General features: G+C 41.8%; 1 protein-coding gene across 1 annotated transcript in view; it reads left to right on the forward strand.

Annotated features, from left to right (window-relative positions):
• The first annotated feature begins 9,092 nt into the window (after window positions 1-9,092).
• Window positions 9,093-22,461, forward strand: part of ENPP1 (ectonucleotide pyrophosphatase/phosphodiesterase 1) — a 63,142-nt gene continuing 49,773 nt past the window's right edge. Inside the window, exon 1 of the mRNA XM_087817627.1 lies at window positions 9,093-9,302. Within this exon, the coding sequence (XP_087673753.1) occupies window positions 9,093-9,302 (210 nt within the window). The remainder of the gene's footprint in view (window positions 9,303-22,461) is intronic.

A 22,461-nucleotide genomic window follows, 5' to 3' on the forward strand; every position in this document is an offset into this window, starting at 1 on the left:
CTTTTGGGAGTGGTTTGAGGAGAGTTGATCAAGCACAGCTATAGTTAAAAACAAGAAGGCCAGAGATGTCGTCAAGTACAATTGAATGATGTGAAGGACCCAGCTAAAATTGAAGACCGTGAATTAAAGGTGGCGGCTATCTTCTGATTATGTGATACAGGGTCTAAACAACTGTATTCACTTACTAAAGCTGCTTTAACAAAGTACCATAAACTGGGTGGCTTAAAACAACAGGAATTTATTATCTCACAGGTCTGGGAAGCTGGAAGTTCAAAATCAAGGGGTCAGCGTTGGCAGGGCCACGCTCTCTCTGAAGGCTAGAGGCTGCTCCTTCCTTGCCCCCTCCCAGCTTCTGGCGACTCCCCACACTCACTGGCATTACTTGGCTTTCAGAACCTGAATCCCAAACTCCACGATGGTCTTTCCTGTATGTCTTCACTTTGTCTTCCCTCTGAGTGTGTAGGAAAAATCTGGTCTTCCTCCTGTGTCTCCTTTCCTCTCACACACTACCACACTCACAACACTTCGGACACAGATGTGTGGGTTGTTCCCACACCGAGCAATTTTGTGACACTAGCTGGATGTCCTACGATGATTTAACTTAATTATGATGCTGTCTACTTGGAGATAGTGTCAGATCCCACAGGTGACTTCTCCCACCCACATCAGATGTCAACAGCAAGTGGTAGGTACCCACATTAACCATAACTTCTGTCTAATGTGGTTACAAATCAGAGGTTCTCATGACTCCCTACTTAGGTTTGATTAATTTGCTCGAGTGCCTCAGAGAACTCAGGAAACCACTTAGTTTACTAGTATTGAAGGGTATGATAAAGGATACAGATAAAGAGCCAGATGAAGAGATACATAGGGAGGGGTCTGGGTGGGTCCTGAGCCAAGGAGCTTCCATCTGTATGAGTCAGGCGTGTCACCCTCCCAGTACATGGATGTGTTCACCAACCTGGAAACCCTTCAAATCCCATACTAGTAGGATTTTTTAAGGAGGCTTCCACATGTAGGATGACTGATTTTTAACTCCATTTGCAGCCCCTCTCCTTTCTTTGAAGGAGTGGGGAGGACAGGACTGAAAATTTCAAGCTTCGAATAATGGCTTGGTCTTTCTGGTGACCAGCCCCCCACCCAGAGACACCTCATTAAAACAAGAGATACCTCTAGTGTTCTTATCACTTAGGAATTTACAAGGGTTTTAGGAGGTTCCTGTGCCAGGAACCAGAGGCACAGACCACAAATTATAATAACTATTATCTCACAGGCTGAAAATTTTAAGCCTGTAATCATTGCTTGAGCTTTCTGGTGCCCAGCTCCCATCCAAGAGCCCACCAAGAGTCACCTCATTAAAACAAAAGACATTTCTATCACCCAGGGAATTCCAAAGGATTTCTTCTCAGGAACTTGGTGTTAGGAAACAGGGACAAAGACCAAATATTAGACACAACACTCATGCATTACTTGTGGGAGAGTAAATTCATTTACTCTAGGATCCTTAGAAACGAAAAGAAGTGACAGTCCAGCATTTCCACGCGCGAGGATGTCCTACAAACGCAGTCCCACACATGAGGAGTGTGGTACATGCAAAGGTGTTCATTGTAACACTGATGAAACAACCTGATATCCCACCCCAACAACAAGGAATTGGTTTAAAAATGTGGTTGCTCAGTACAAGGAAATATTGTGAAACTATCGGAAACTTTCAGTCCCCTCACCAGTAAATAGAGTTGATGAGACTGCCTTCATATGGATGGTCATGGCACAGCTTTCTAGCTGTTGGTGGTTTGTAAACAGTAAAGAGAAGTGACGTGATCACAAAGCATCTGTAAACAGCATAGCTCAGTGCCTCAAGTACTGTAAATGCCCCCCAAGGGATGCCTAGTGTTATTTTACTACCTGTCATCATTTGTTTTCTCCATATAATAGAATCACATCACAACAAGAATCTTTGGGGCACTTACCATTGCCCATGCCAATGCCTGTTAGAGATTCCATTGGCTTTAAGCCTTTGCTCAAAAGGAGCAGCTCCCGTCTCAGCTGCCCGCCAGCTCCTGCCCAGCCAGCCCGTCCTGGCTCACTGCCCCAGAGCAGGAGAGCAGCCTGAGTGAATCCCTAAGTCCTTTTTGTCTCCACTTGGGGTTACTTCACTTATATTTACAATACAGCAGCTGCTGGAGGCGAGGGCAGCCCATTCTGTTTTTGTGGCAGCCTTTGCCCCAGGCTGGGAAGCCAACTGCTTTCTTGTGGATAGACAGACAAAGGCCTAAACATTGTGACCCACAGTGTCCACATCCCCTTGTTTGGGAAGACACATAATAATTTACTAAAATGAAATTTTGATACATTTTACAATTTGCAACTCCATAATTATAAGGTTCAAATATGTCTATTCTGAAGAAAGTGTAAAAATAACCAAGATGAATCTTTATGTTGCATTTTTTTCAGTTTGCCAAGCACTCATTCCTATGAAATGCCTTTGTAAATTTATACGGTTGAGAAGAAAAAGCGCAAGACATTCAGTTCCCTATCAGTCATTTGGATAAAACTGGTGGATTAAGAACCTGATAGTCTCCAGTTTATGACTCATGGCCAATCTAGTTCATTTCTTCCTATATACAGATTTTACACAACCAACAAAAGCCATGTTTCAAAATCATCTGGCTCTGTGGTCTTATTTCCGCTTCCTCTAGTTAACCCCTACTTATCTCAAATCTTGGCTTAAGCATCACCTCTTCAGGGAATTATTCTCTGACCACATCCTACCCCTACCACAAATTGGTTCAGACACTCAGTTATACATTTCAGCTTCTCATATATTTTCACCATAGTGTTTATTATCATTTGTTATAATTCTCAGCACTTACTTGGTTAATATCCATCTCCCTTCACTAGACTCTCAAACTCCTTGAGGGGACTGATGTTCTCTTACCCTTGTAGATTGAGCCTAGAATAATGCTTGGCCCATATTAGAGATTCAATAAATATTTAATGGATAAATGAGTAAATAAATGAATGAATAAAAGGGTAAACAAATTGATGAATGACTAAAGTCCACAGAACAATGACCAGTACACTCAATAAAATGATAGTTAATGCTACTATAGTTAATTTCCATTCCAGATCAAATCAATTTGCTGAGTATTTCAGTTTGTTGAAGACCTGACTATGGCTTCAGAAACTGAATGTTATATGCTCCTGCAAATGTGTTGTTTCCTATAGTTGAATCATTTCCTATTATTGTGGAATAGCCAAATATGTAGGTAAAGATAAACATGTGTGTACATGTAAATTTATGTTAATAAAGAATAAACCAATGAATTTTTAGATGTAAAAAAAGTGAAATAATCTTTTATTTAGTAAATATGCATATTAAAATGTATATTCACTTGATTTCATTTAATTTTATTAAAACAGTCAAAATTTTAATATGTTTTATCAGTTCTTATCAAGATTTCCACAATCAAGAAATAGATAACATGGAGTAAACAAAGTTAATTATTCATACTTTTTTTTTTAGATGAACTCTTTAGCAATAATTATATTGTACTTAAATGGTTTTCTGTTCTTTTACATGTTTTAATTTATCTTTATTGTTGAAAGTATTACAGATGTCCCCTTTTTTCCTTCCATTGATCCCCTCCACCCTGCACACCCCCTTCCAGGCCTTCACCACATTATTGTCTGTGTCCATAGGTTATGTATGTATATAAACAAATAAGTTCTTAGGTGAATCTCTCTCCAGCCACAACCCCACACCCACTCCCAGCCCCCAACTTCCCCCTGAGATTCGTCAGTCTATTCTATGCTTTTATGTCTCTGGATCTTGTTCAGCAGTTTATTTTGTTCGTTAGATTCCATGTATGAGTGAGTTCATGTGATACTTGTCTTTCTCTGACAGGCTTATTCTCTCTATTTCTACTTCTTATTACAGCAGTCCCTTTAACTTTTTTCACAATGCTGGTTTGGCGGTGATAAACTCATTTAGTCATTTATTGTCTGGGAAACTCTCTATTTCACCATTTATTTTGAATGATAGTCTTGCTGGATAGAGTAGTCTTGGTTTCAGATCCTTGTTTTGCATTACCTTGAATACTTCATGCCATTCCCTTCTGGCCTGTAGAGTTTCCGATGAGAAATCAGCTGAGAGCCTTATGGGAGCTCCTTTGTAGCTAACAGATTGCTTTTCTCTAGCTGCCTTTAATATTCTCTCTTTGTCTTGAATTTTTGGCATTTTAATTATGATGTGTCTGGGCATGGGCTTCTTTGGGTTCTTCTTGCTTGGGACTCTCTGTGTCTCCTGAACTTGTGTGGCTTTTTCCTTGACCAGGTTAGGGAAGTTTTCTGCCATTATTTCTTCAAACAGGCTCTCTAACCCTTGCTTACTTTCTACATCCTCTGGATCTCCTATGATGTGAATATTATTATATTTCATGTTGTCCCACAGCAAGCCTCATAGCTCAAGCCAGAGTAAACCTGAGTCACAGCAGTCAATGGATGGGCATCTAATAAAATCAGTTGTGGTCACCAGGATAGGGCCATGTCCCAGGATATGTAGGGTTGGCTCTCAGAGAAGTAGGTTTTCTAAAGTGGACTATAGGATGTGTAAGCAATGACAGCCATATGGACTATGGCCCTCCACTTTGGGATTGGTACCTTTCTATGGGCTTCCAACACCTTGAGCTACACTTTCATAGCTCTCAACATACCGTATTGCAATTAAATGTTAATATTTCTGTCCCTCTCCCTGGGCTAGGAGCTTCTTGTGAGGATTATTCTTGCTTTTCTTCTTTATCCCCAGCGTTTCTAGTACACTATATAGTAGGTAACCAACAAATGCGTGTTCAGAGGACTGGTGTATTAGCATTCAGTAAAAACATTTTCAACCTGTCTTCCAAACTAAATATATTATTTTGGTAATTATATGGCAACTAATTAAATATATTAATACAGCAATTTATTTTTTCTTTTACTCTTAAAATATGTGCTGTTTACTGTATGTCAATTATAATATAGTAATTTCATCTCTGTTCTGGAGTCCTAGAGTACAAAGGCTCTGTTTTATTTTCTCCACAGAAAATGGAGATGTATTAAAAGAAAAAAATGCTATGGTTTACTAGAATTAAGTCAGTGTTAATCTGAAGTAGATGGTAAATTGAAGATGGATATTGTAAGCTCTAAAGCAACTACTAAGAAAATCACTTTTTAAAAATGCTAAAATTGAGCAGAGGAATTAACATGGTGTGATAGAAAATAGCTTTAAGACAAATTTAAAGAAGTGAAGGGGAAGCAGAGGACAAGTAAAAAAATTAAAAAACATGAAGCATATAGAAAACAATAGCAAAGCAAGAGGCATAAATGGAGATTATTGGCAACTCTGGATTTTGTGCAAAATGAGATATAAAAGACAATGGGGAGAGGCAGGGACTGTGGACAAGCAAAAAGTGCAGAACTGGCAGCAGCTGCCTTTAGATGGGGTGTGCATTTTCCATTTTTGCAGTTTCTACTATTCTCAATTGCATCTTACTTTTGAGTTCACTTTACTTATCTTGGATCTGACTGACAACAAGGTGTCTGTCTGCCCTCCCAGATGGGCAGGTATTTTTTTCCTGCCCCCAAAGCCTCTCCCTCTGTAGATGGATATCCAATAGCAGTGCTCAAACCTTCCCCAAAATTATGTATAAAGCATGCCTCATTTATATAAAAATAAAATAGGGATATTCTCTGTCTTAAGGATAAGAATTGAGTGATTTAAATATTAAAAAACAAATTTTTATGTAAAGTTGGGAAATGTTAAACACTTTGTTGGCAATTAGAGATAGCAGTGTACTTTTTAATTTAATTTAATTTTTTTCAGAGTGTATGGTATGATTTGTAACACAATTTTATAAATGAGGAAATCTCAGAGAGTTCTTGTAATCTGTACCAGGTCACATAGTTGTCCAAGCTTACAAAAATGAGAGAGAAATTAAGATGTCATACAAAAATCTTAAAAATAAATTAACGTCACAGAAATTTTTTTCCCCTAAGTCCCATAAAGATTAAAGGTCCTTGTGGTTTTTTCCATTTTAGACTGGGCTAGATGTCTTTGGTGTTTCACTAGAGAATTGAAGAAAGCTTGGGAAGCTCTGAAGCAGCTGCAAAAATAATTACTCTGCAGCATATTTCATTTTTTCAAAGCCGAGAAGAGTTATTTCTCAGCTTTGAGAAGTCATAGTTCAAACACAGATAAATGGGGTTTATTTGGTGTTTTGGTATGATCTACATTGAAAGCACCAAGGAGAAAATGTTAAAATACTTCTGTGCGGTAAAACGTAAGAAATCTTGCCCGGCTGGGCGTGGCTCAGCAGTTGAGCATCAACCTAGGATCCAGGAGATTGCGGTTCGATTCCCAGTCAGGGCTCACGGCCGGTTGCAGGCTTGCAGCCGGTCAATGATGACTCTCTCATCATTGATGTTTCAACTCTCTCTCTCCCTCTCCCTTCCTCTCTCTGAAGTCAATAAAGATATATTTTTTAAAAAGATCTTATAAAATCTTAAACTATCACGTTTACTGTTACACTAGATTAGAACGCTCAGTCATTAAAGCAGAGTGAAACATAGGACTAAGAGTGAAACATTCATTGCTCACCTTTGCACTAACCAGAGCACCAAGTTGTGCTGCAGTTTTATCTCATGACCTCATAGTACTCTGGAGTGTAAACTGTTCCTCCGATCATTTAGAATCTAAATGAGACCAAGGCAAGGCTTAACGACAGGCATTGCGATGTCTACAGCTAAACAATATGAGTGGCATACTTGATTCATTTTTACTCCTCTGATTTTAGAATCACCATTGGATTTTTATAGTTACCCATAAAAGTCTCAACTGGCACAGGCCAGGCAGGAGTGTAAGGCAGAGGCCACATCCTGGTGGCCTGTGTGCCAGGCCCACCCTGCAGATGTGTTACATTTTGTTTGGCCTTTAAAGTGTTTAAAGAAATTGTTTTTCTGAATCTTGTAGGCAAAATTTTGCAATCTGGATAATTCACACAAACATCTAAATTTTCTGCTTGTCTTAAGAAATCTATTGCCACAATAGCCACACAATACCTTCACTGATGAGTAAATGCCACCCCCTTTAACAGGGCACATAGTTCACCTAAAGGAGTTTGTGTCACTTATTTTTGGTTCTTGGGGATGCCTAGATGTTTGACTGCACACTGTACACTGACTTTTCCAATGGCTGAAGTCTTTAAAGTGATTTATTGCCTTGGGATGCAGACAATACTCTTATGCCATTTGTTTTGTCAGGTTCAAAGCCACTTTGGAATGTCTATGTTCAGTTGCTTTTAGAAGTTTTGACACTCATTTAACCACTCTCCTTTGAGCAAATCTTTGTCCCTGAATCTGATTTTTGGAAACAGTTAAGGGAAAATTTGGAGCCAAGTTTGGGGTAAAAAAATATGTGAGATTATGAAATGGTGAAAACTTGTTTCTTTTGGGTGGTTGTAAGGTGACTCAAAGGTAATTTTAAAAAAAAACAAGCTCAATAATGCTTTGACAGAATGCCTCTACTTCTTCCAGGTCTCAGTTACTCTTTCCACTAAGTCTTCTAAATATCCCATTTGTGATTCTATAATCACAAATTATAATCACAAATTATCACTTGGGTTTTAATTTTTTGTTTATTGCCTTCACTTCCTTGGACCAGATTGAAAGCCACTTGGGAAAGATATACTTTTACTCATCTTTGATGTGAGATGCATGGTTGGAGACCAATAGCTTGAATTGAAGGATTGATTCATGAATGAATGAATGAATGAATGAATGAATGAATGAATGAATGAATGAATGAATGTGTCAATATCAATGGAAAGCATCCCAAGTTTGCTACTTGGAAGGGGACAACACACACTTTGTATCTGTTAAACATCTGTTCTCATTTTTAAAAACACTGAATGTATTTGTGCAATCAGAATGAATTGAAAAGGAATTGGCTTGGATTGTATAACTCTCCATGGGCAGGGAAGGCGGTCCCAAGTGCTGCAAAGCCCTTGGAATTCACTGGTTTCCCCTTGACAGGCCAGACTCGCTTCACTACACATTTGTGGTTTTTCTAACTGATGAGCAAGGAAATGTGAAAGTTGTAGAATCAAAGGTGAATCAACACCCCCCAGGAATTATGGCCTACTGTTCCTGTCCTGGTTAAAAAATAAACGATCAAAGTACTTCAGATTGAGTTAAATGTTTGATATTAGTTACCAAGTATCGGCGTCAACTTCAGGATAGGGCAACATGATACGTCGACGCCTTCAAAATAGAAAGTGTAAAAGAACTAAGAAGTAAATATTTTAAAACAAGGGCAAGGGCAAAACCCAGACCCCCCCCCCCCCCACACACGCGCGCGCGCATCCGCACACGCACACGCACACTCACACACCGTGCTGGAAAACTAAGTGTTCCTTCCATGCGTGTTTTGTTAAACCAGGTCTTTAAGGTTGGCCGCTCCCCTGGGGTAGCGTAGGGAGCGGGGAGCAGGGCTTGGGGGGATTCTTGCTCGCTTCTACGTGGGGGAAGGGGAAGGTCGCCGTCCCTCGCGCGCGTCCCTGCAGTCCGCTCGCCGAGCTGGCAGAAGCGCGGCGGCGCCGGCCCCGCGCCCACCTTGCAGCCCGGCCGCCGCACCTTTCTCCTCCTGCTATTTCGGGGCCCCATGACCTCATGCCCGGTGCAGACCGCACTGCCATTCCCGTCCAGCCCGCGCCGCGAGGCCACGCAGGGCGATTCCTGCAAGTGTGCAGAAGGTGCCGGGCGCGGAGAGGGCACGGCTTCGGGGCAAGTAAAAGACACGCCAACGTAAAGGACTCAAAATAACCGACGCGCGGAGTGCCCGAAGTCAGACAGGAAGCCAAATAATCCGGGGCGGTGAACGGCTCTTCCCTCACTTCTAGAGCTGGGCGGCCGGCGGGGAGCCAAGGGTCTGGCCGCCAGGGGCGAGCGCGCGGGCGGGGCGGGGCGAGCGGGGCGGGGCGGCGCGGGCGGGGCGGGGCCCCCCGAAGCCTATTAAAGGCGCGGCCGGGCGGCGGGGCGGGAGCGCCCGGGCCACGATGGAGCGCGACGGGTACGCGGGGGGCGGGAGCCGCGGCGAGGGCGGGCACGGCCGCGACCCGAGCTACGGCCGCGGCGCCGAGGCGCCCGGGAGCCCGCAGATGGCCGCGTCCTTGCTGGCGCCCCTGGACCTGGGGGAGGAGCCGCCGGAGAAGGCGGCGCGCGGCCGCCCGGCCAAAGACCCCAACACCTATAAAGTGCTCTCGCTGGTAGGTCGGCGGCGCGGGCGGGAGGGCGGCGCGCGGCCCCGGCGCCCCGGCCCCGAGAGGGGCACCCCGTTTCCACTGCCCGCCGCGCGCCTCCCTGCAGGCTGAGTGCATGCTCATCACCCCTGTGCCGCCTTCTTAGCCCGGGGAATGGTTCACTGTGACTTGCATTAACGGATGCTTATAAAAGGATCTGTTTATGGACATGCCACCTGTAACCCTCAGAGAGCACAAGGCGCTAGAGGGGGAAATACCCCGCCGCAAAGCTGTTGCTCTTAGGAACCGCCAACTGCGTTTCACCCCTGCGGGGTGGCCTTGGGGTGGCTCTGGGTGCAGTGTTGATGACTTTTCTGATTGTGTGAACTGATTCCACTTGGAAAGATTTAACAGCTCAAGTTTTATCAGGAACTTGTAGAAAATACTTTTTCTTTCGGTGCTCGCTGTTGAGGAATTTCCTTGCGGCTGTTTACAAAGGGCATCAATAGGCATGTCATGAGTGTAAGATGTTTATGGTTCTCTGACCGCTCTTAACCACAGACTGCACGGTTTTTGTTGATAACAGAAGTCCTCTTGATGCCTCTGCTGATGGACAGTTGCAGGATCCACAGTCAACTGGATGAAATGTGGGGGTGGATTTTCAGGGTAAGGTGTGGGGTGAGAAGGGCCCACTGAGCGCCACAAGCTTGCGTTCTTGGTTTCACGGCTGTTACTCATTGCTGAGGCCTTGTACAACCTCTCTCCCCAAACCTCACCTTCTTCTTTGTTAAAATGAGGACACCAACCCCCTGGCACGTCACACAGGATTATTGTGAGGGTCGAATGAAACAATGTAGGTGGGGAAGTAAAATGAATACTACAAGGAGAGACCATTATTTTTATTGTGTTATTTGGAAAGAACAGACTTCTGTGTGTAGTGTACCCTAAAATATATCCTCACATGTTATGATTGAGCAATGCTCTGTAGAGAATATCTTTTCTGATTCTGAAATTTTTTTCCCCTTTCCTAAGAATTTACATTTTCACCAAATTTTGGATACCATGGAGATGTTACAGTACTTTAAGGTGTTACATTCCTAGAGTAAAGAGATGGTGTCATATAGTTAGTATCTAAAAGCTCTGGCCGTTGTGACTCAGTTGGCTGGAGCATCGCCCTTTGCACCAAAGGGTCTTGGGTTTGATTCCTGGTCAGGGCCTATATCCAGGCTTTAGGTTCGACCCTTGTTCGGGGCTGTATGTGGGAGGCAACCGATAGATGTTTCTCACATCAGTGTTTCTTTCTCTTGCCCTCTCCCTTCCCCCCTCTCTCTTAAATCAATAAAATAAACATATCCTCAAGTGAGGATCAAAAAAAAAAAAAGCCAAAGATTCAGAGTAAGTGTCTCAGATCACATATATTTTTATCTCAAGATATATTTTTGCATCATATATCACCATTTAAGTCTAGAACACGTGGTATTGGTGAGAACTTAGTTGTCATCCAGAGTCACCTTTTTAGTTTTTGCTAATGGGAGACCTTAGCTTTTTCATCCAATCACTTAAATTACTTATTATGAGTACTTTCAGTATTTATCACACTACAGGGTACTCAGTAATTATACATTGAATATGTGAACTCCAATGTGAAATCGTGTCTAAATGCCCATACTCTTGAAAGATTGCTAAATTTCCAATTGCTAAATTTAGTTTCTAAATCTTTCCTGTTCATTTACTTAGCGATCCACAATCAGTGTCAGTACAGGCCTACCTTTGGAACATGCATTCCAGTCTTTGACCTCAGCAGTCGGCTGGCGAAACAGCGTTCTATTATGCTCTGATGGTGCAACTCTGTGTATGTGACGTGGATGTGTCCTGGGACTTACTTCCACAAGTAGGACAATCCTGAATATTTTTTATCTCATTAGGTGGGGTCTTTTGCTTTAACACAAATTGAACTGGAAAGAATTTTTGCCTCACATCTTTTGATGAAATACTGTGGGACATTAATATCCACCAAAACTCATTGCTGTATTTTTGAAACTCTTAATTTACCTATTCTTTCCTTCCCTACTTCAATACCCTTCTTCCCCCAGACCTTTTCCAAATGATGCACTTCCAAAGGGTAAAGTCTCCAAAAGGAACGTGACAGTTGTCATCAAAGAGCTCTGGATGTGTCTCCTAGGAAGGAGCTGCAATTATGGGATCCCTTTTTCAGGTTAAACATGAGCATACTTTTCACAAAGCTGAAGACATGGATTGACTCATTGCATCAGGGGTTGAGGTTATGAGAGGCCAGCCACCAGGGAGGTCCTCAGCCACAGTTTTTATCTAGTAGGATAATCACGAGAGTTGCCTTGCAGGAGATAATTGGTGGCAACACGACTGTTGCATTTTTCTGAAGACATTTCAAATAAACTGGTATGTGGGAATGTTTGCAGAGGGGGAAGGTCCTGCCCTTCCCTTGCTTCTCCCCAGTGTGGTGTTTGATCCCCAGGGAACATCAGCTGGCTCTGCTCTGGGGGCTTTTGGCCTTAGCCCCTGGAAAGGTTTGTTCCTAGGCACTAAGCCAGACTGCAGAAAACTCCAATAGGCATGTGAGATACTAGCTGCCTTTCCTTGGTTCCAAACTAACTTTTGAACTGAAATGTCCGCTCCCACTGAGGTTGGATTTGAAGATTTATTTGAAATGTCCTTGCTCCCTGGTGTAATTTTAAAGGGTCAGGTAACTTTCAGCCACATGGCAGCAAATTTCTCCGTTCTCCAGTGAGCTATTCTACAGCATTATTTTTGTCCGTGACCGTCTCCTGTATTTATGAATACATAGACCCCTGTGTGACTACTTTCGCCTTTCAGTGAAAGAATTCTTTCTAAGTGACAGATGTAGCCTTGTTTATTAGAAATTTGGGTGTGGATGTTATTAATTCTGTTAGTTTTCTCTCCATCCCCCTTAGCAACACATTATCTTATCTCTAGAATACAGCATGGAGAATATTCAAGATAATTCTCTGCTCTTAATCTGACTTGGAATTGACATTGCCCTTTGGTTTGTGAAATTTAACGTCTGTCCAGCCATAGTTTAGCATGTTGTTTCAAAATGACCAGAGCATCTTTGTAAGTAGCGGTAGTGGGCCGTGTTTATAAGAAATCTGGGTGTGAATGTTAGCTTGTTTGGCAACACAGTATCTTATCTCTAGAATACAGTATGGAGAATATTCAAGACAGTTCTTGCTCTTAATCTTACCTGGACTTGACATTGCCCTTTGTTTGTAAAATTTAACATCAATCCAGCTATAGTTCTTCATTTTATTTCAAAATAACTGGAACATCTTAGAGGCCAGAGAAGTCTGTTTGCTCCCTGTGGTATTTGTTTCACGTGTTCTAATAAAACTTGCCAAAGATCTCTAGGAACCTAACAAGACTGTTGTGTTTACTACTGGGCCTAACACAGTGCCTTACACTCAATTCCAGCCTTTGGTTGAATGAATGAATGAATGAATGCACTGCATTTCCACTTAGACCTAGTTACATTTTGACTTGGAAAAGACTAACTGTGGAAACCTCTTACTCAGATGGCCAGTGGAAGGGCAGGAACCCAAACACAGGTGCCCTAAGAGAGATGACACTTGGTTATTCAGGGAGAAGATCAAACATTTTATTAGCATATAATGATAATTATCGCTATAATATATAATAATATATATAATAGTATAATATAATTATCGCTATAAAAGGAAGGTGGAAGAGGCAGTGAATGAACTATATAGACGAAAGTTACAACTAAGGCCAGCCTACTTAAGAGGCTACACAGGGCCTCTGCAGTAACTTGGATTTAGAATTAGGATCTAGCCACTGGGCATTTGCTTAGGTACAAACAACCCAAGTGTGATCATCTGGCATGTACAAGTAAAGCCATCCTGCAGGTACAAACGAGCTACCTACCAAAGCCTCTTCTGTTTTGGCGACTTGGCTGTCACCAAATTCAGTCGTCGTGGCTCTGTTTTCTCCAGCCTTGCTTTCTTCCATTACTTCCTTTCTTCGGTGTTGAGTCACATTCTAGTCTTTTTCTCTCTCAGCATTTATATCAAAGCTGTTTCTACTCCATGCAGTCTCTTTCTCACAGACACACAGCCACCCTTTCAACATCTTTTTTCCCCCTTCTTCTCTACTTTTTCAGTTAACTTTGGACACTCGGTTTTGCCATGTCCTGCCCCATCACATCCTAATTTTGTTTTTGATGATTCCATTGCAAAACATTTGTGACTTTTTAAGACATAGCAAATGTATTTTATCTATATTATGGGTTTGTTGGACAAACCAGATAACTTAATTGTGATTCATAATTTCTTTTCTTTCTTTTTTTGCCAGTAGGAAGGCATTTTAAGTTCCAAACAATTTGGGAACAAATAATCTTTTGGAATACAACTTGTAATTAGAGCTCTGCCTTTGTTTAAAATAAACATGCCTCTATTAACCATGAAACATCCTCCAAACAACAAAAAATAAAACAAAAATATGTTTAGGAGAACAGAGATTACTCTTCTAAGCCTAAATCCTACACAACAAGAACTAATAATCAGAATGCTGACCCGACAAAAAAACCCTTTGGCATCAAATAAGAGCTAAGTTGTGTGTTTACCAAAAATAGAAAGTGTACTAATACATTTAAGAGGGATTTCAAGCGAAAATAAAGAGACCAGAATGTTCAGCTAAATATTAATAAAGCACTCTATTTCCTGAGTATTTTCAGTATCTGAGATTGAATTACAAGACTTAGGATAACATCTATAATATTTTTTATTACTTTGTCTTCACTCACTTTTAGATTTTAGAATAAGATTGGGTGGACATATAGGTAGTAAAAGCTTAGATGATTATAATCATTTACATAGCACTTTGCAGTTTTCGAAAGCTTTTTCCCATATATTATTTTTAAAATTTTTTTTTTAATTTAAAATATTACAAATGTCCCTTTATCTCCCCAATGACCTGTTCCACCCCATCCCACCCCCTCCTCGCAGTCCCTCTTCCCACCATTGTCCACGTCCTTGGGTTGGGCATATATGCATATAAATTCTTCAGTTACTCTCCCCCTCCACCCACCCGCCCTTCTCCCTCCCTCCCTCTGACATTTGTCAGCCTGATCCATGCTTCCATGTCATTGAATCTATTATGTTCATCAGTTTATTAAGTTCTTTAGATTCCACATATAAGTGAGATCATGTGATGTTTGTCTTTCTCTGCCTGGCTTATTTCACTTAGCATAATTTTCTCCAGGTCCATCCATACTGTCGCAAAGGATACAAGATCCTTCTTCTTTACAGCTGCACAGTGTTCTTAATTGATCCTCAACAACTTTGAAATAGGAAAGTATGGTGACAATCCTACTGTACAGATAAAGAGACTTCTCTGGTTCACAGCGGTGCAACCAGGATTCTCAAACATTAGTGTGCATAGGAACCACTTGGAAACTTAAAGACAGGGATTCCTGGCTCCAGTCCCAGAGATTGGGATTTGGAACATCTGGAATTGTAATGGACTGAATGTTTGTTGTGCCTACCCCCCCACCCCAATTCATATGTTGAAGCCCTACCCTCCGTGTGATGGTGTTTGGAGGTAGGTCCTTTGGGAGGTATAGTTAGGTTTGTATAAGGTCATGAGAGTGGGACTCTCATGGTGAGATTAGTGGCCTCATAAGAAGAGTAAGGGGAGAGAGAGATCTGTCCTTTCTCTCTCCGTGCACTCAATGAGGAAAGGCCAAGTGAGGACAGGAGAAGGTGGCCATCTGCAAGCCAGGAAAGAGCTCTCACCAGGAAGCACGTTGGTCAGCATCTTGATCTTAGACTTCCTGATGTCCAGAACTGTGAGAAAATAAACTTCTGTTGGTTAAGCCACCCAGCCTATGGTATTTCCCTATAGCAGCTGAGCAAGCTAGGACAGGAATGGACCCAAGGCATCTGCATTTTGTAACAAGTGCCTCAAGTTGTTCAGATGTAAGTGATTCATCATTTACTCCTAGAAATCATGGATTAAATTTATAGGCAAAACTCACGTCATTAGTAAGTGGTAGACAGTGATACATGAAAGGATTTGAACTCAGTTTTTACCCTGGACTGACGGCTGTTGCCATCTCGCCCATCTGCCACTTACATTGTGCGAAGTCAGTGGTCCTGTGTTACTGTGAGCTTCCAGGGTACACAGGCTTTTGGGAAAGTCTTATTATTTTGAGTTTCCTTCTTAATAAATTTAAAATGTACTAGAATAGGATAATAGTTATGATAGAAAGTCATTTTGGAGGGAGGGAGTTTCCCAAGCATATCTCATTGGTGGATTGATCATTTCCTCACCGTATCTCAGGGCTTTCCACGCACTTGGGGGGGGGGGGGGCACGCATTTTCTCACAGGTGTGGTTGGGGACTCTTAAAGGTAATTTTTGATTGGTTTTCAGAAGAATAATCCTGCGAGTGGAGCTTGTTCGGAAGCGGGTTTCTTTCCCTTAAAAAAGCTCTTTGACATGGGCGAGCGCCCGGAGCGTATGTTCTCTCAGAGAGAGGGAAAGAAAAGAAACCCAAGCAGTTTTGCCTGGTGCTGTTGCGCAGCCCAAGAAATACAGCCACTGTGAGATTTTTTTCAGAGAGAGCCTCATGTTCTCCAGAGCACCTTTCTGTAGTTTTGGATAAATATGTTTGTAAATAAGATAACACAGGTTGAGTTTCAGCCAAAGTGTTTCAGGTGGCAGCTCTCAAAGCAGGGTCTGTGGCTCTCCGGGGGCCTTTCCGGGGGACCACGAAGTCCAAAGCACTTTCACAGCAATAGTAAGATGTTGTTTGCTCTTTTCACCATGTTGACATTTATAAGGATGACATTAAAACACAGGTGCCAGTAAAACTGCTGGCCCCTCGGCAGAAATCAAGGCCGTGGCACCAACTGTACAAGTAGCCGTGCACTTACAATAGAAAGGGAAATGTTTCGCTTAGAATGTACGAGATGAAGCAGTAAAAATGCCCCTGATGAAGTGAATTTTATTAAACTTCACCCGTAAATTACCTGTTTTTAGTATTCCGTACAAAATTAGAAGTGTGCAGGTACGCTGAGGTACCGTTGTGTTCTGGAGGGAAAGCAGCTGTGTGATTGTTTGAGGTGTCAGCTGATCTAGCGGCTTCTTTTCATGGGTCATCATTTTTAGTAGAAAGAACAACTGACCAACTGTGGTTACTCAGACTTGGGTATTTGGCGCACGTTTTCTCAAAAATGAATGATGTTAACATGTCACTTCAAGGAAAACAAATGAGAGTAACTATTGCCTCTGAAGAAATCTGAGCTTTCAAGCAAAAATTAGAATTTTGAAAACTTGTATCTGCCATTGTAAGTTTGACAGCCCAGTTTTAAAGACTTTTCTGATGAAATTGATGGAGCTGGAATGTGATTTTGTATATGGCATAATGACGTGTCAACCTTTGGAAGAACGACATAACTCAGTGAACCAGTGTTTTCCAAAGGACCAATGGATGATTTATAAAACTGCGCATGGGTGTAAGTACCATTCACTGTGCAAAACAGACTCATGGAGTTCAGTGTTACAGTGTGAAAAGTTCGATAATATTGTTTCAACTTTCATGTTGCATTTTGCTTTTAAGAAATTACTGGTTGTGGAATTTTGGTGTAGTTTTAAAGAGAATGTCCACAGTTATCTGAAAAGGCTTCTTAGGGTCCTCAGTAATTTTTAAGAGTATAAAGGGATTCTGAGGACCAAAGTTTTGAGAATATCTGCTTTAAGAAAAGGTGTACATTCAATTCTCTTTTAAGAACTAGGGAGGGGGGAAAGGAGATTAAGACAAAAAAGAATCAGCTAGTTACAATTGTATCTTTATTTAAATAAGGCTCTTTATAAAGAGTTCAAAGTACTCCTGAATCTAGTACCTCCTTTGGTCCAAACCACGGCGCTGCCACTATTCCCAGGCCAGAGATGAAAAAACTATGGCTCAGAGAAATTTGGGGGATTTTCCAAAATCACAGAACTAATAAACTTATTAATCTCATCACTGTAGTTTGGTGAAAATGGTCTTGAAGTCAGATGGAATTGGATTTAAGCCTGTTATGAGCTGTTTGAATGTAGGCAAATAACTTTGTGAATATTGGCTTCCGCAGTCATAAAAAAGAGATGATAAAACCATGTCAGGTGTTGTCAGGAGGGTGCAATAGGCATTGTATACAAAGTGGCACATAGTGTGCCCTGAGTAAGTGGCTGTTTCTCTTATTCTTACTGCTAAGCTTCAGTGCGACCGGATTGTTTTTTATTTTTCCGCACTCAGAAGCCACTTGACATCCTTGCGCCCCGACGTGTGGTCTGTACACCAGCATGTCAGCATCACTTCCTTGCTGGCTTGTAAGAAATGCAGAATCTTGGGTCTCATCCCAGACCTGCTGAACCAGAATCTGCATTTCCGCAGGTCCCCAGGAATTTGTCTGACATTAGTGTGAGGAGCAGCGTGCACAGGCTGTGAGCGGTATAGAGGCTCAGCAACTGGAATTTCTTTAGCTGGGGCTTCTCGTCAGCCCTTGTTCAGCCATTGACTTCATACATGATGCTACGATAAAAAAATGAAAACAGCCCTGGCCGGTTTGGCTCAGTGGTTAGAGCATCGGCCCTTAGTCTGAAGGATCCTGGGTTCGATTCCGGCCAAGGGCAGGTGCCTTGGTTGCAGCCTGGATCCTCGATACCGGTCGGGGCACATGGGGGAGGCAACCAATCTATGTGTCTCTCTCACATTGATGTTTCTCTCTCTCTCCTCCCCCCCCTTCCACTCTTTCTGAAAAGCAATGGAAAAAATATCCTTGGGTGAGGATTTAAAAAGTAAATAAATAAAAATTTTTAAAAACATTACCAAATGTTCCTTGATGACCTCAACTGTGCTGGCACGGGGTTCAAATGCTGCTGCTGCTGCTGGTGACTGCATTTTGCCCTTTCCTTCCTTGGACTCAGGGGCGCATTGATGAGAGTAGCCCATTACTCCTGTCGTGCGTACAGGACACTGGACACACCGTCTCTTACTCCCTTCACTGCGCGGTTTCCATTTCTCACTTGTTTTCTTGTATTGTAATTGCCTTTTCCTCACTCTGACCCGCCTGGTCCTTCAATTGCTCTCTGTTGCTCTCAGCTGTGTCAGTCTTCTGCCTTTGCTGTGATCTGATAACATTCAGACATTCTTTCCAGTTCAGCCATTCATCTATCAGGATATCAGGTTGATGCCGCTTTACATCTCACCACCAATGGAGCTCTTCCAAGTTTCCAGGGCAGTCCCTTCTCCACAATCAGCGATATACTTGATGGAAAACCAAAACAAAGGAATCTTATACCAGGCCTTTTTCAAGTGGTGTTGAATCAGGTTAAATGTCCTTGGCACAGAGTTGGTTCCATATACTTACTTGGCCAAACCCACTGGCTTCCTACAAAGTGCCACCCAGCATCAGGTAGATTAGAACTTTATGGAGAGTAGGAAACAGGTGAATGAAGTATATTCAGGCGGGAAGGGTGTGGGCCAGGAGCATGAATAGGCTGTGTTGGTCTTTTCTATTTTTGGATTAACCAGGGAAATAAGTACAAAACAGCTCTATAGTTGTACACTACTTATTTAAATATCTTACTGATCAGCTCAAAGGAAGTAAATGCAAAGCATGTCGACATATAAAAGTGTTTTACATTGTCATCTCTTGGAAACTTTCAAAGAAAAAGAGAGCATTGATTTTTCTGGGATGATTCAGACAAAGGTTTTGAGAGATGGGGTCAGGTAAAGAGTCCTAAACTTGGAGGCACAAGAATTATTTACTGGGTAATCTTTCAAAGTCCTTTTGCTTCTCTGACTTTCAGTTTCTTTAACCGTAATAAGAGGGGTTTAGAGTAGGTGGGGTCCTCCTAGGTCTAAGATCTTTGTATAGAGAGCTTACAATGGTCTCCCTTTGTTATAAGAATATTAAAAATTGCAGAAAGTTCAGAAAATGCAAAAAAGTATAAAGAAGAATATAAAAGTTGCTGTCTTATTATATGCTCTTTCTATTGTGGTTTATTCCTGGAGGGGCTTTTTTTCTGTGCATGGTTCGCTTATTTTTAAAAAATTTTCACAAAAATGGGATCACACTGCATGTAGTGTACCGTTTCCTTTTTTCACCATGTTCAGTTGTGAATTTACCTTGGCTAGAAAGCTTTTCAGCGTGTCTTTCAGGAATAGGATTTGGGGCTTTTATTTTACTGACCTTAGTTCATGGGGTAATCTTTGAAACCATCTTTACTAGTACCTTAGATATAATCAGTCCCCAAGAATTTTTTTTTTTGAGTACACATTTTAAAAAATTGTTTTCTCAACTTCATTGCCATTGCTTGTGTCTCTTTTTTATTGTTCGATTATTAGTTTTCCTGAAATAATGACTTTCCTTCATTATGACTCCGCTCAGAGTCTCCCAGAAACTGCCACAACAGGTGTGGGGAAACCTGTACTCCTCAACTCAGCATTCTCTTTAGCCCTATTTCTTACTACTTGAGTAACACTCGAGGGCTTAGCACGAGCAGCTTCCTGTTTATAGCACTCCTAAAGCTGTGACATACATGTGTAGTCATTTGTTGGCCAATGTTTGTCAAGCACTTAGAGCAGACCCTTGCACACAGTGTTATGTAAATGTTTGTTGAATTCATACGAGCCTTCATTGAGTTACTCTTTGTCAGACCACATGGTAAGCGCTCTGTCTCCTCTAATTGACACAAGTGTGTGTTGGCTGGTGAGTGAGTCTGGTCTGGGACCCACACCTCAGTGGGACTCTGTGTCCTTTATCTTAAATGGGACATGTATACTATATGCATAACTTGGAATTAGGAGTTCAAAGGGCTCAGGTATTTTTCAGTTAACTTCTGCTCTTACCGCACCTTGCCAATTACGAGAGTCAGGGCTCGAGATGCATCTCTCTCGCAGATGCTCCAGCTCTGCTAAAACACACCTTTTATAACCATCGGCTCAGACTTGTACTAGTTCCCAAACACTCTGTTCTCTACCCCAGAAATGACCTTTTCACTTCCCTTTTTGTTGTTCAACACACTGGGATCCAACTCAATTTATCCTACCACAGGAAGCATTCCTTGGCTGTTCTCTGGGCAGCTCTCCCCTGTCCCTGAACTAATCCATTGTCACTTAAGCATATCAAGGTCATAGAGTTTAGTGGTTAAGGCCAGACCCTGGAGCCAGACTGCTGGAGTGTGAATCCTGTCTCTGCCAAGTACCACTCTCTGTCCTGGGGCAAGTCCCTTAACTTCTCTGTGCCTTAGTTTCCTCACCTGTGAGATGGGGATAACATGAATAGCTGCCTCATAAATTTATGTTGAGGGTTAAGTGAATTATTACATGTAAACTAATTATAGAAGTTCCTGAGAGATAGTAGATGCTAGATTAGGGTTTATTATTATGGTTAGCAACTTATTCAACAAATATTTATAGTTCCTACTATGTTAGAAGTTCTTTGGAAGAGGTGGGGGCTAAATGGTGATGAGGGGAGGAGAGAGACTTATTTCTTGCTCTCATGATCCATCCCCACAGGACCAAGTTTTATTTATTTATTTTTTTACTTATTTATTTATTTATATTAAAATATATTTGACATACAATATCATATTAGTTTCAGATGTACAACATAGTGATTCGACATTTAGATACCTTAGGACGCGCTCGCTACAATAAATCTAGTAACCATCTGTCACTGTACAAAGTTATTGTGACATTATTGAAATTATTCCCAGGACCAGAGATTTATCAAAGAATCCCAAAAGATTGTCTCACATTGCAGCTGTGATAAGTACCGCCTGGACGCTATACACAGGACTAGTCCTAGAGGTCTGAGGAAGTGACAGGCGAGCAGAAGAGGATTCTGAGGGGAGGCAGCAGCATGTGCAAAGGCCCTGGGACAGCAGGGAGCACGGGCCATTCCAGAGAGGGGAAGGCCAGGGTGGCTAGTGTACAGAGAGGTGTGGCGGGGGACGAGGCCGGAAAAGCAGTCAGGGCTCAGGTCTAGGCAGGGCCTTGCAGACCATTTTAGGGATTTTGGTTTTTGTTTTAAGAGCAATTGGAAATTACTGAAGTTTTTGTTTGTTTCCATTTCTAGCTCTGGTCATTATGTTCAAAAAATTATTTCAGGATGAAAAGAAAGAAATCAAAAGGGGGCACCTGCAATGATGTCAGCATTAAACATTTTTAATAAAAAAACACACGAAAGAAATCACAGAAACTTAACTGAATGTGATGTGTGTTTTTTCATCTTTTCCTGTTTCATCTCTGACCTACTATCGGGTAGTCAAGAAACCTGCCTAGGCAAGAAAAGCCATGTCTTTTGGACAAAACCAGTCCAGTTGATCTGTTTTATCCTGCGCCCGAGGGTAGGAAGGGCTATCCTGTGTCATAAATAAACTACTTTTCCTCCCTTTTCCACCTCATGAGCTTAACTAAACTAACCGTTTTTTCTAAATTGTTTAATACTACTTTTATTTAATGAGTCATATCTTTCTTGATTGAAGCTTTAGAAGAAACAAACTGTTTTCAGGATTATTTTGGTCATGCTGTTTTTCTTTTGCTTCCTTGAAATTCAGCTGAAGCAAGGTGTAGTTAAAATATTTTCGTATCTAACAGATTGAGAATTAAAAGCAACTGAACCTGCCCTGGCCAGTGTTTCTCAGTTGGTTGGAGCGTTGGCCCCTATGCCAAAAGGTGGCGGGTTCGATTGCCGGTCAGGGCACATACATACCCAGGTTTTGGGTTTGATACCCGGTCATTGCACATATGGGAGGCAACCAGTGATGTTTCTCTCTCCCTCCCCCTTCCCTCTCTCTAAAATCAATAATTAAAAAACTCCAAACCCTCAAAATGGAAAGTTCTTTGCCTATATTAAATTTAACTTAAGAGTCGTATGCTCTGGGGTGTGTGTGTGTCTGAGTCTGATCATTTGCAGTACTGGCCAGGGTCCAATCAGAAAAACAAAGGCCATACTTGGCAATTTAATCAGGAGAATTTAATACAAGAAACAAGTTACAAAGAAGAAAGCCAAACAAGGCTCACAATGAGACAACCTGTAATCGTTTTCCTTCCTCTGATGACGTGCTGAAGAGCTAGGTCGTGACCCCTGCGTGAAGCTGGCCCATTGTCAGTCCTTTCAGCAG

Source organism: Miniopterus natalensis, chromosome 5, assembly GCF_054644295.1.
Source record: "Miniopterus natalensis isolate mMinNat1 chromosome 5, mMinNat1.hap1, whole genome shotgun sequence".
NCBI classification, from domain to species: Eukaryota; Metazoa; Chordata; class Mammalia; order Chiroptera; family Miniopteridae; genus Miniopterus; species Miniopterus natalensis.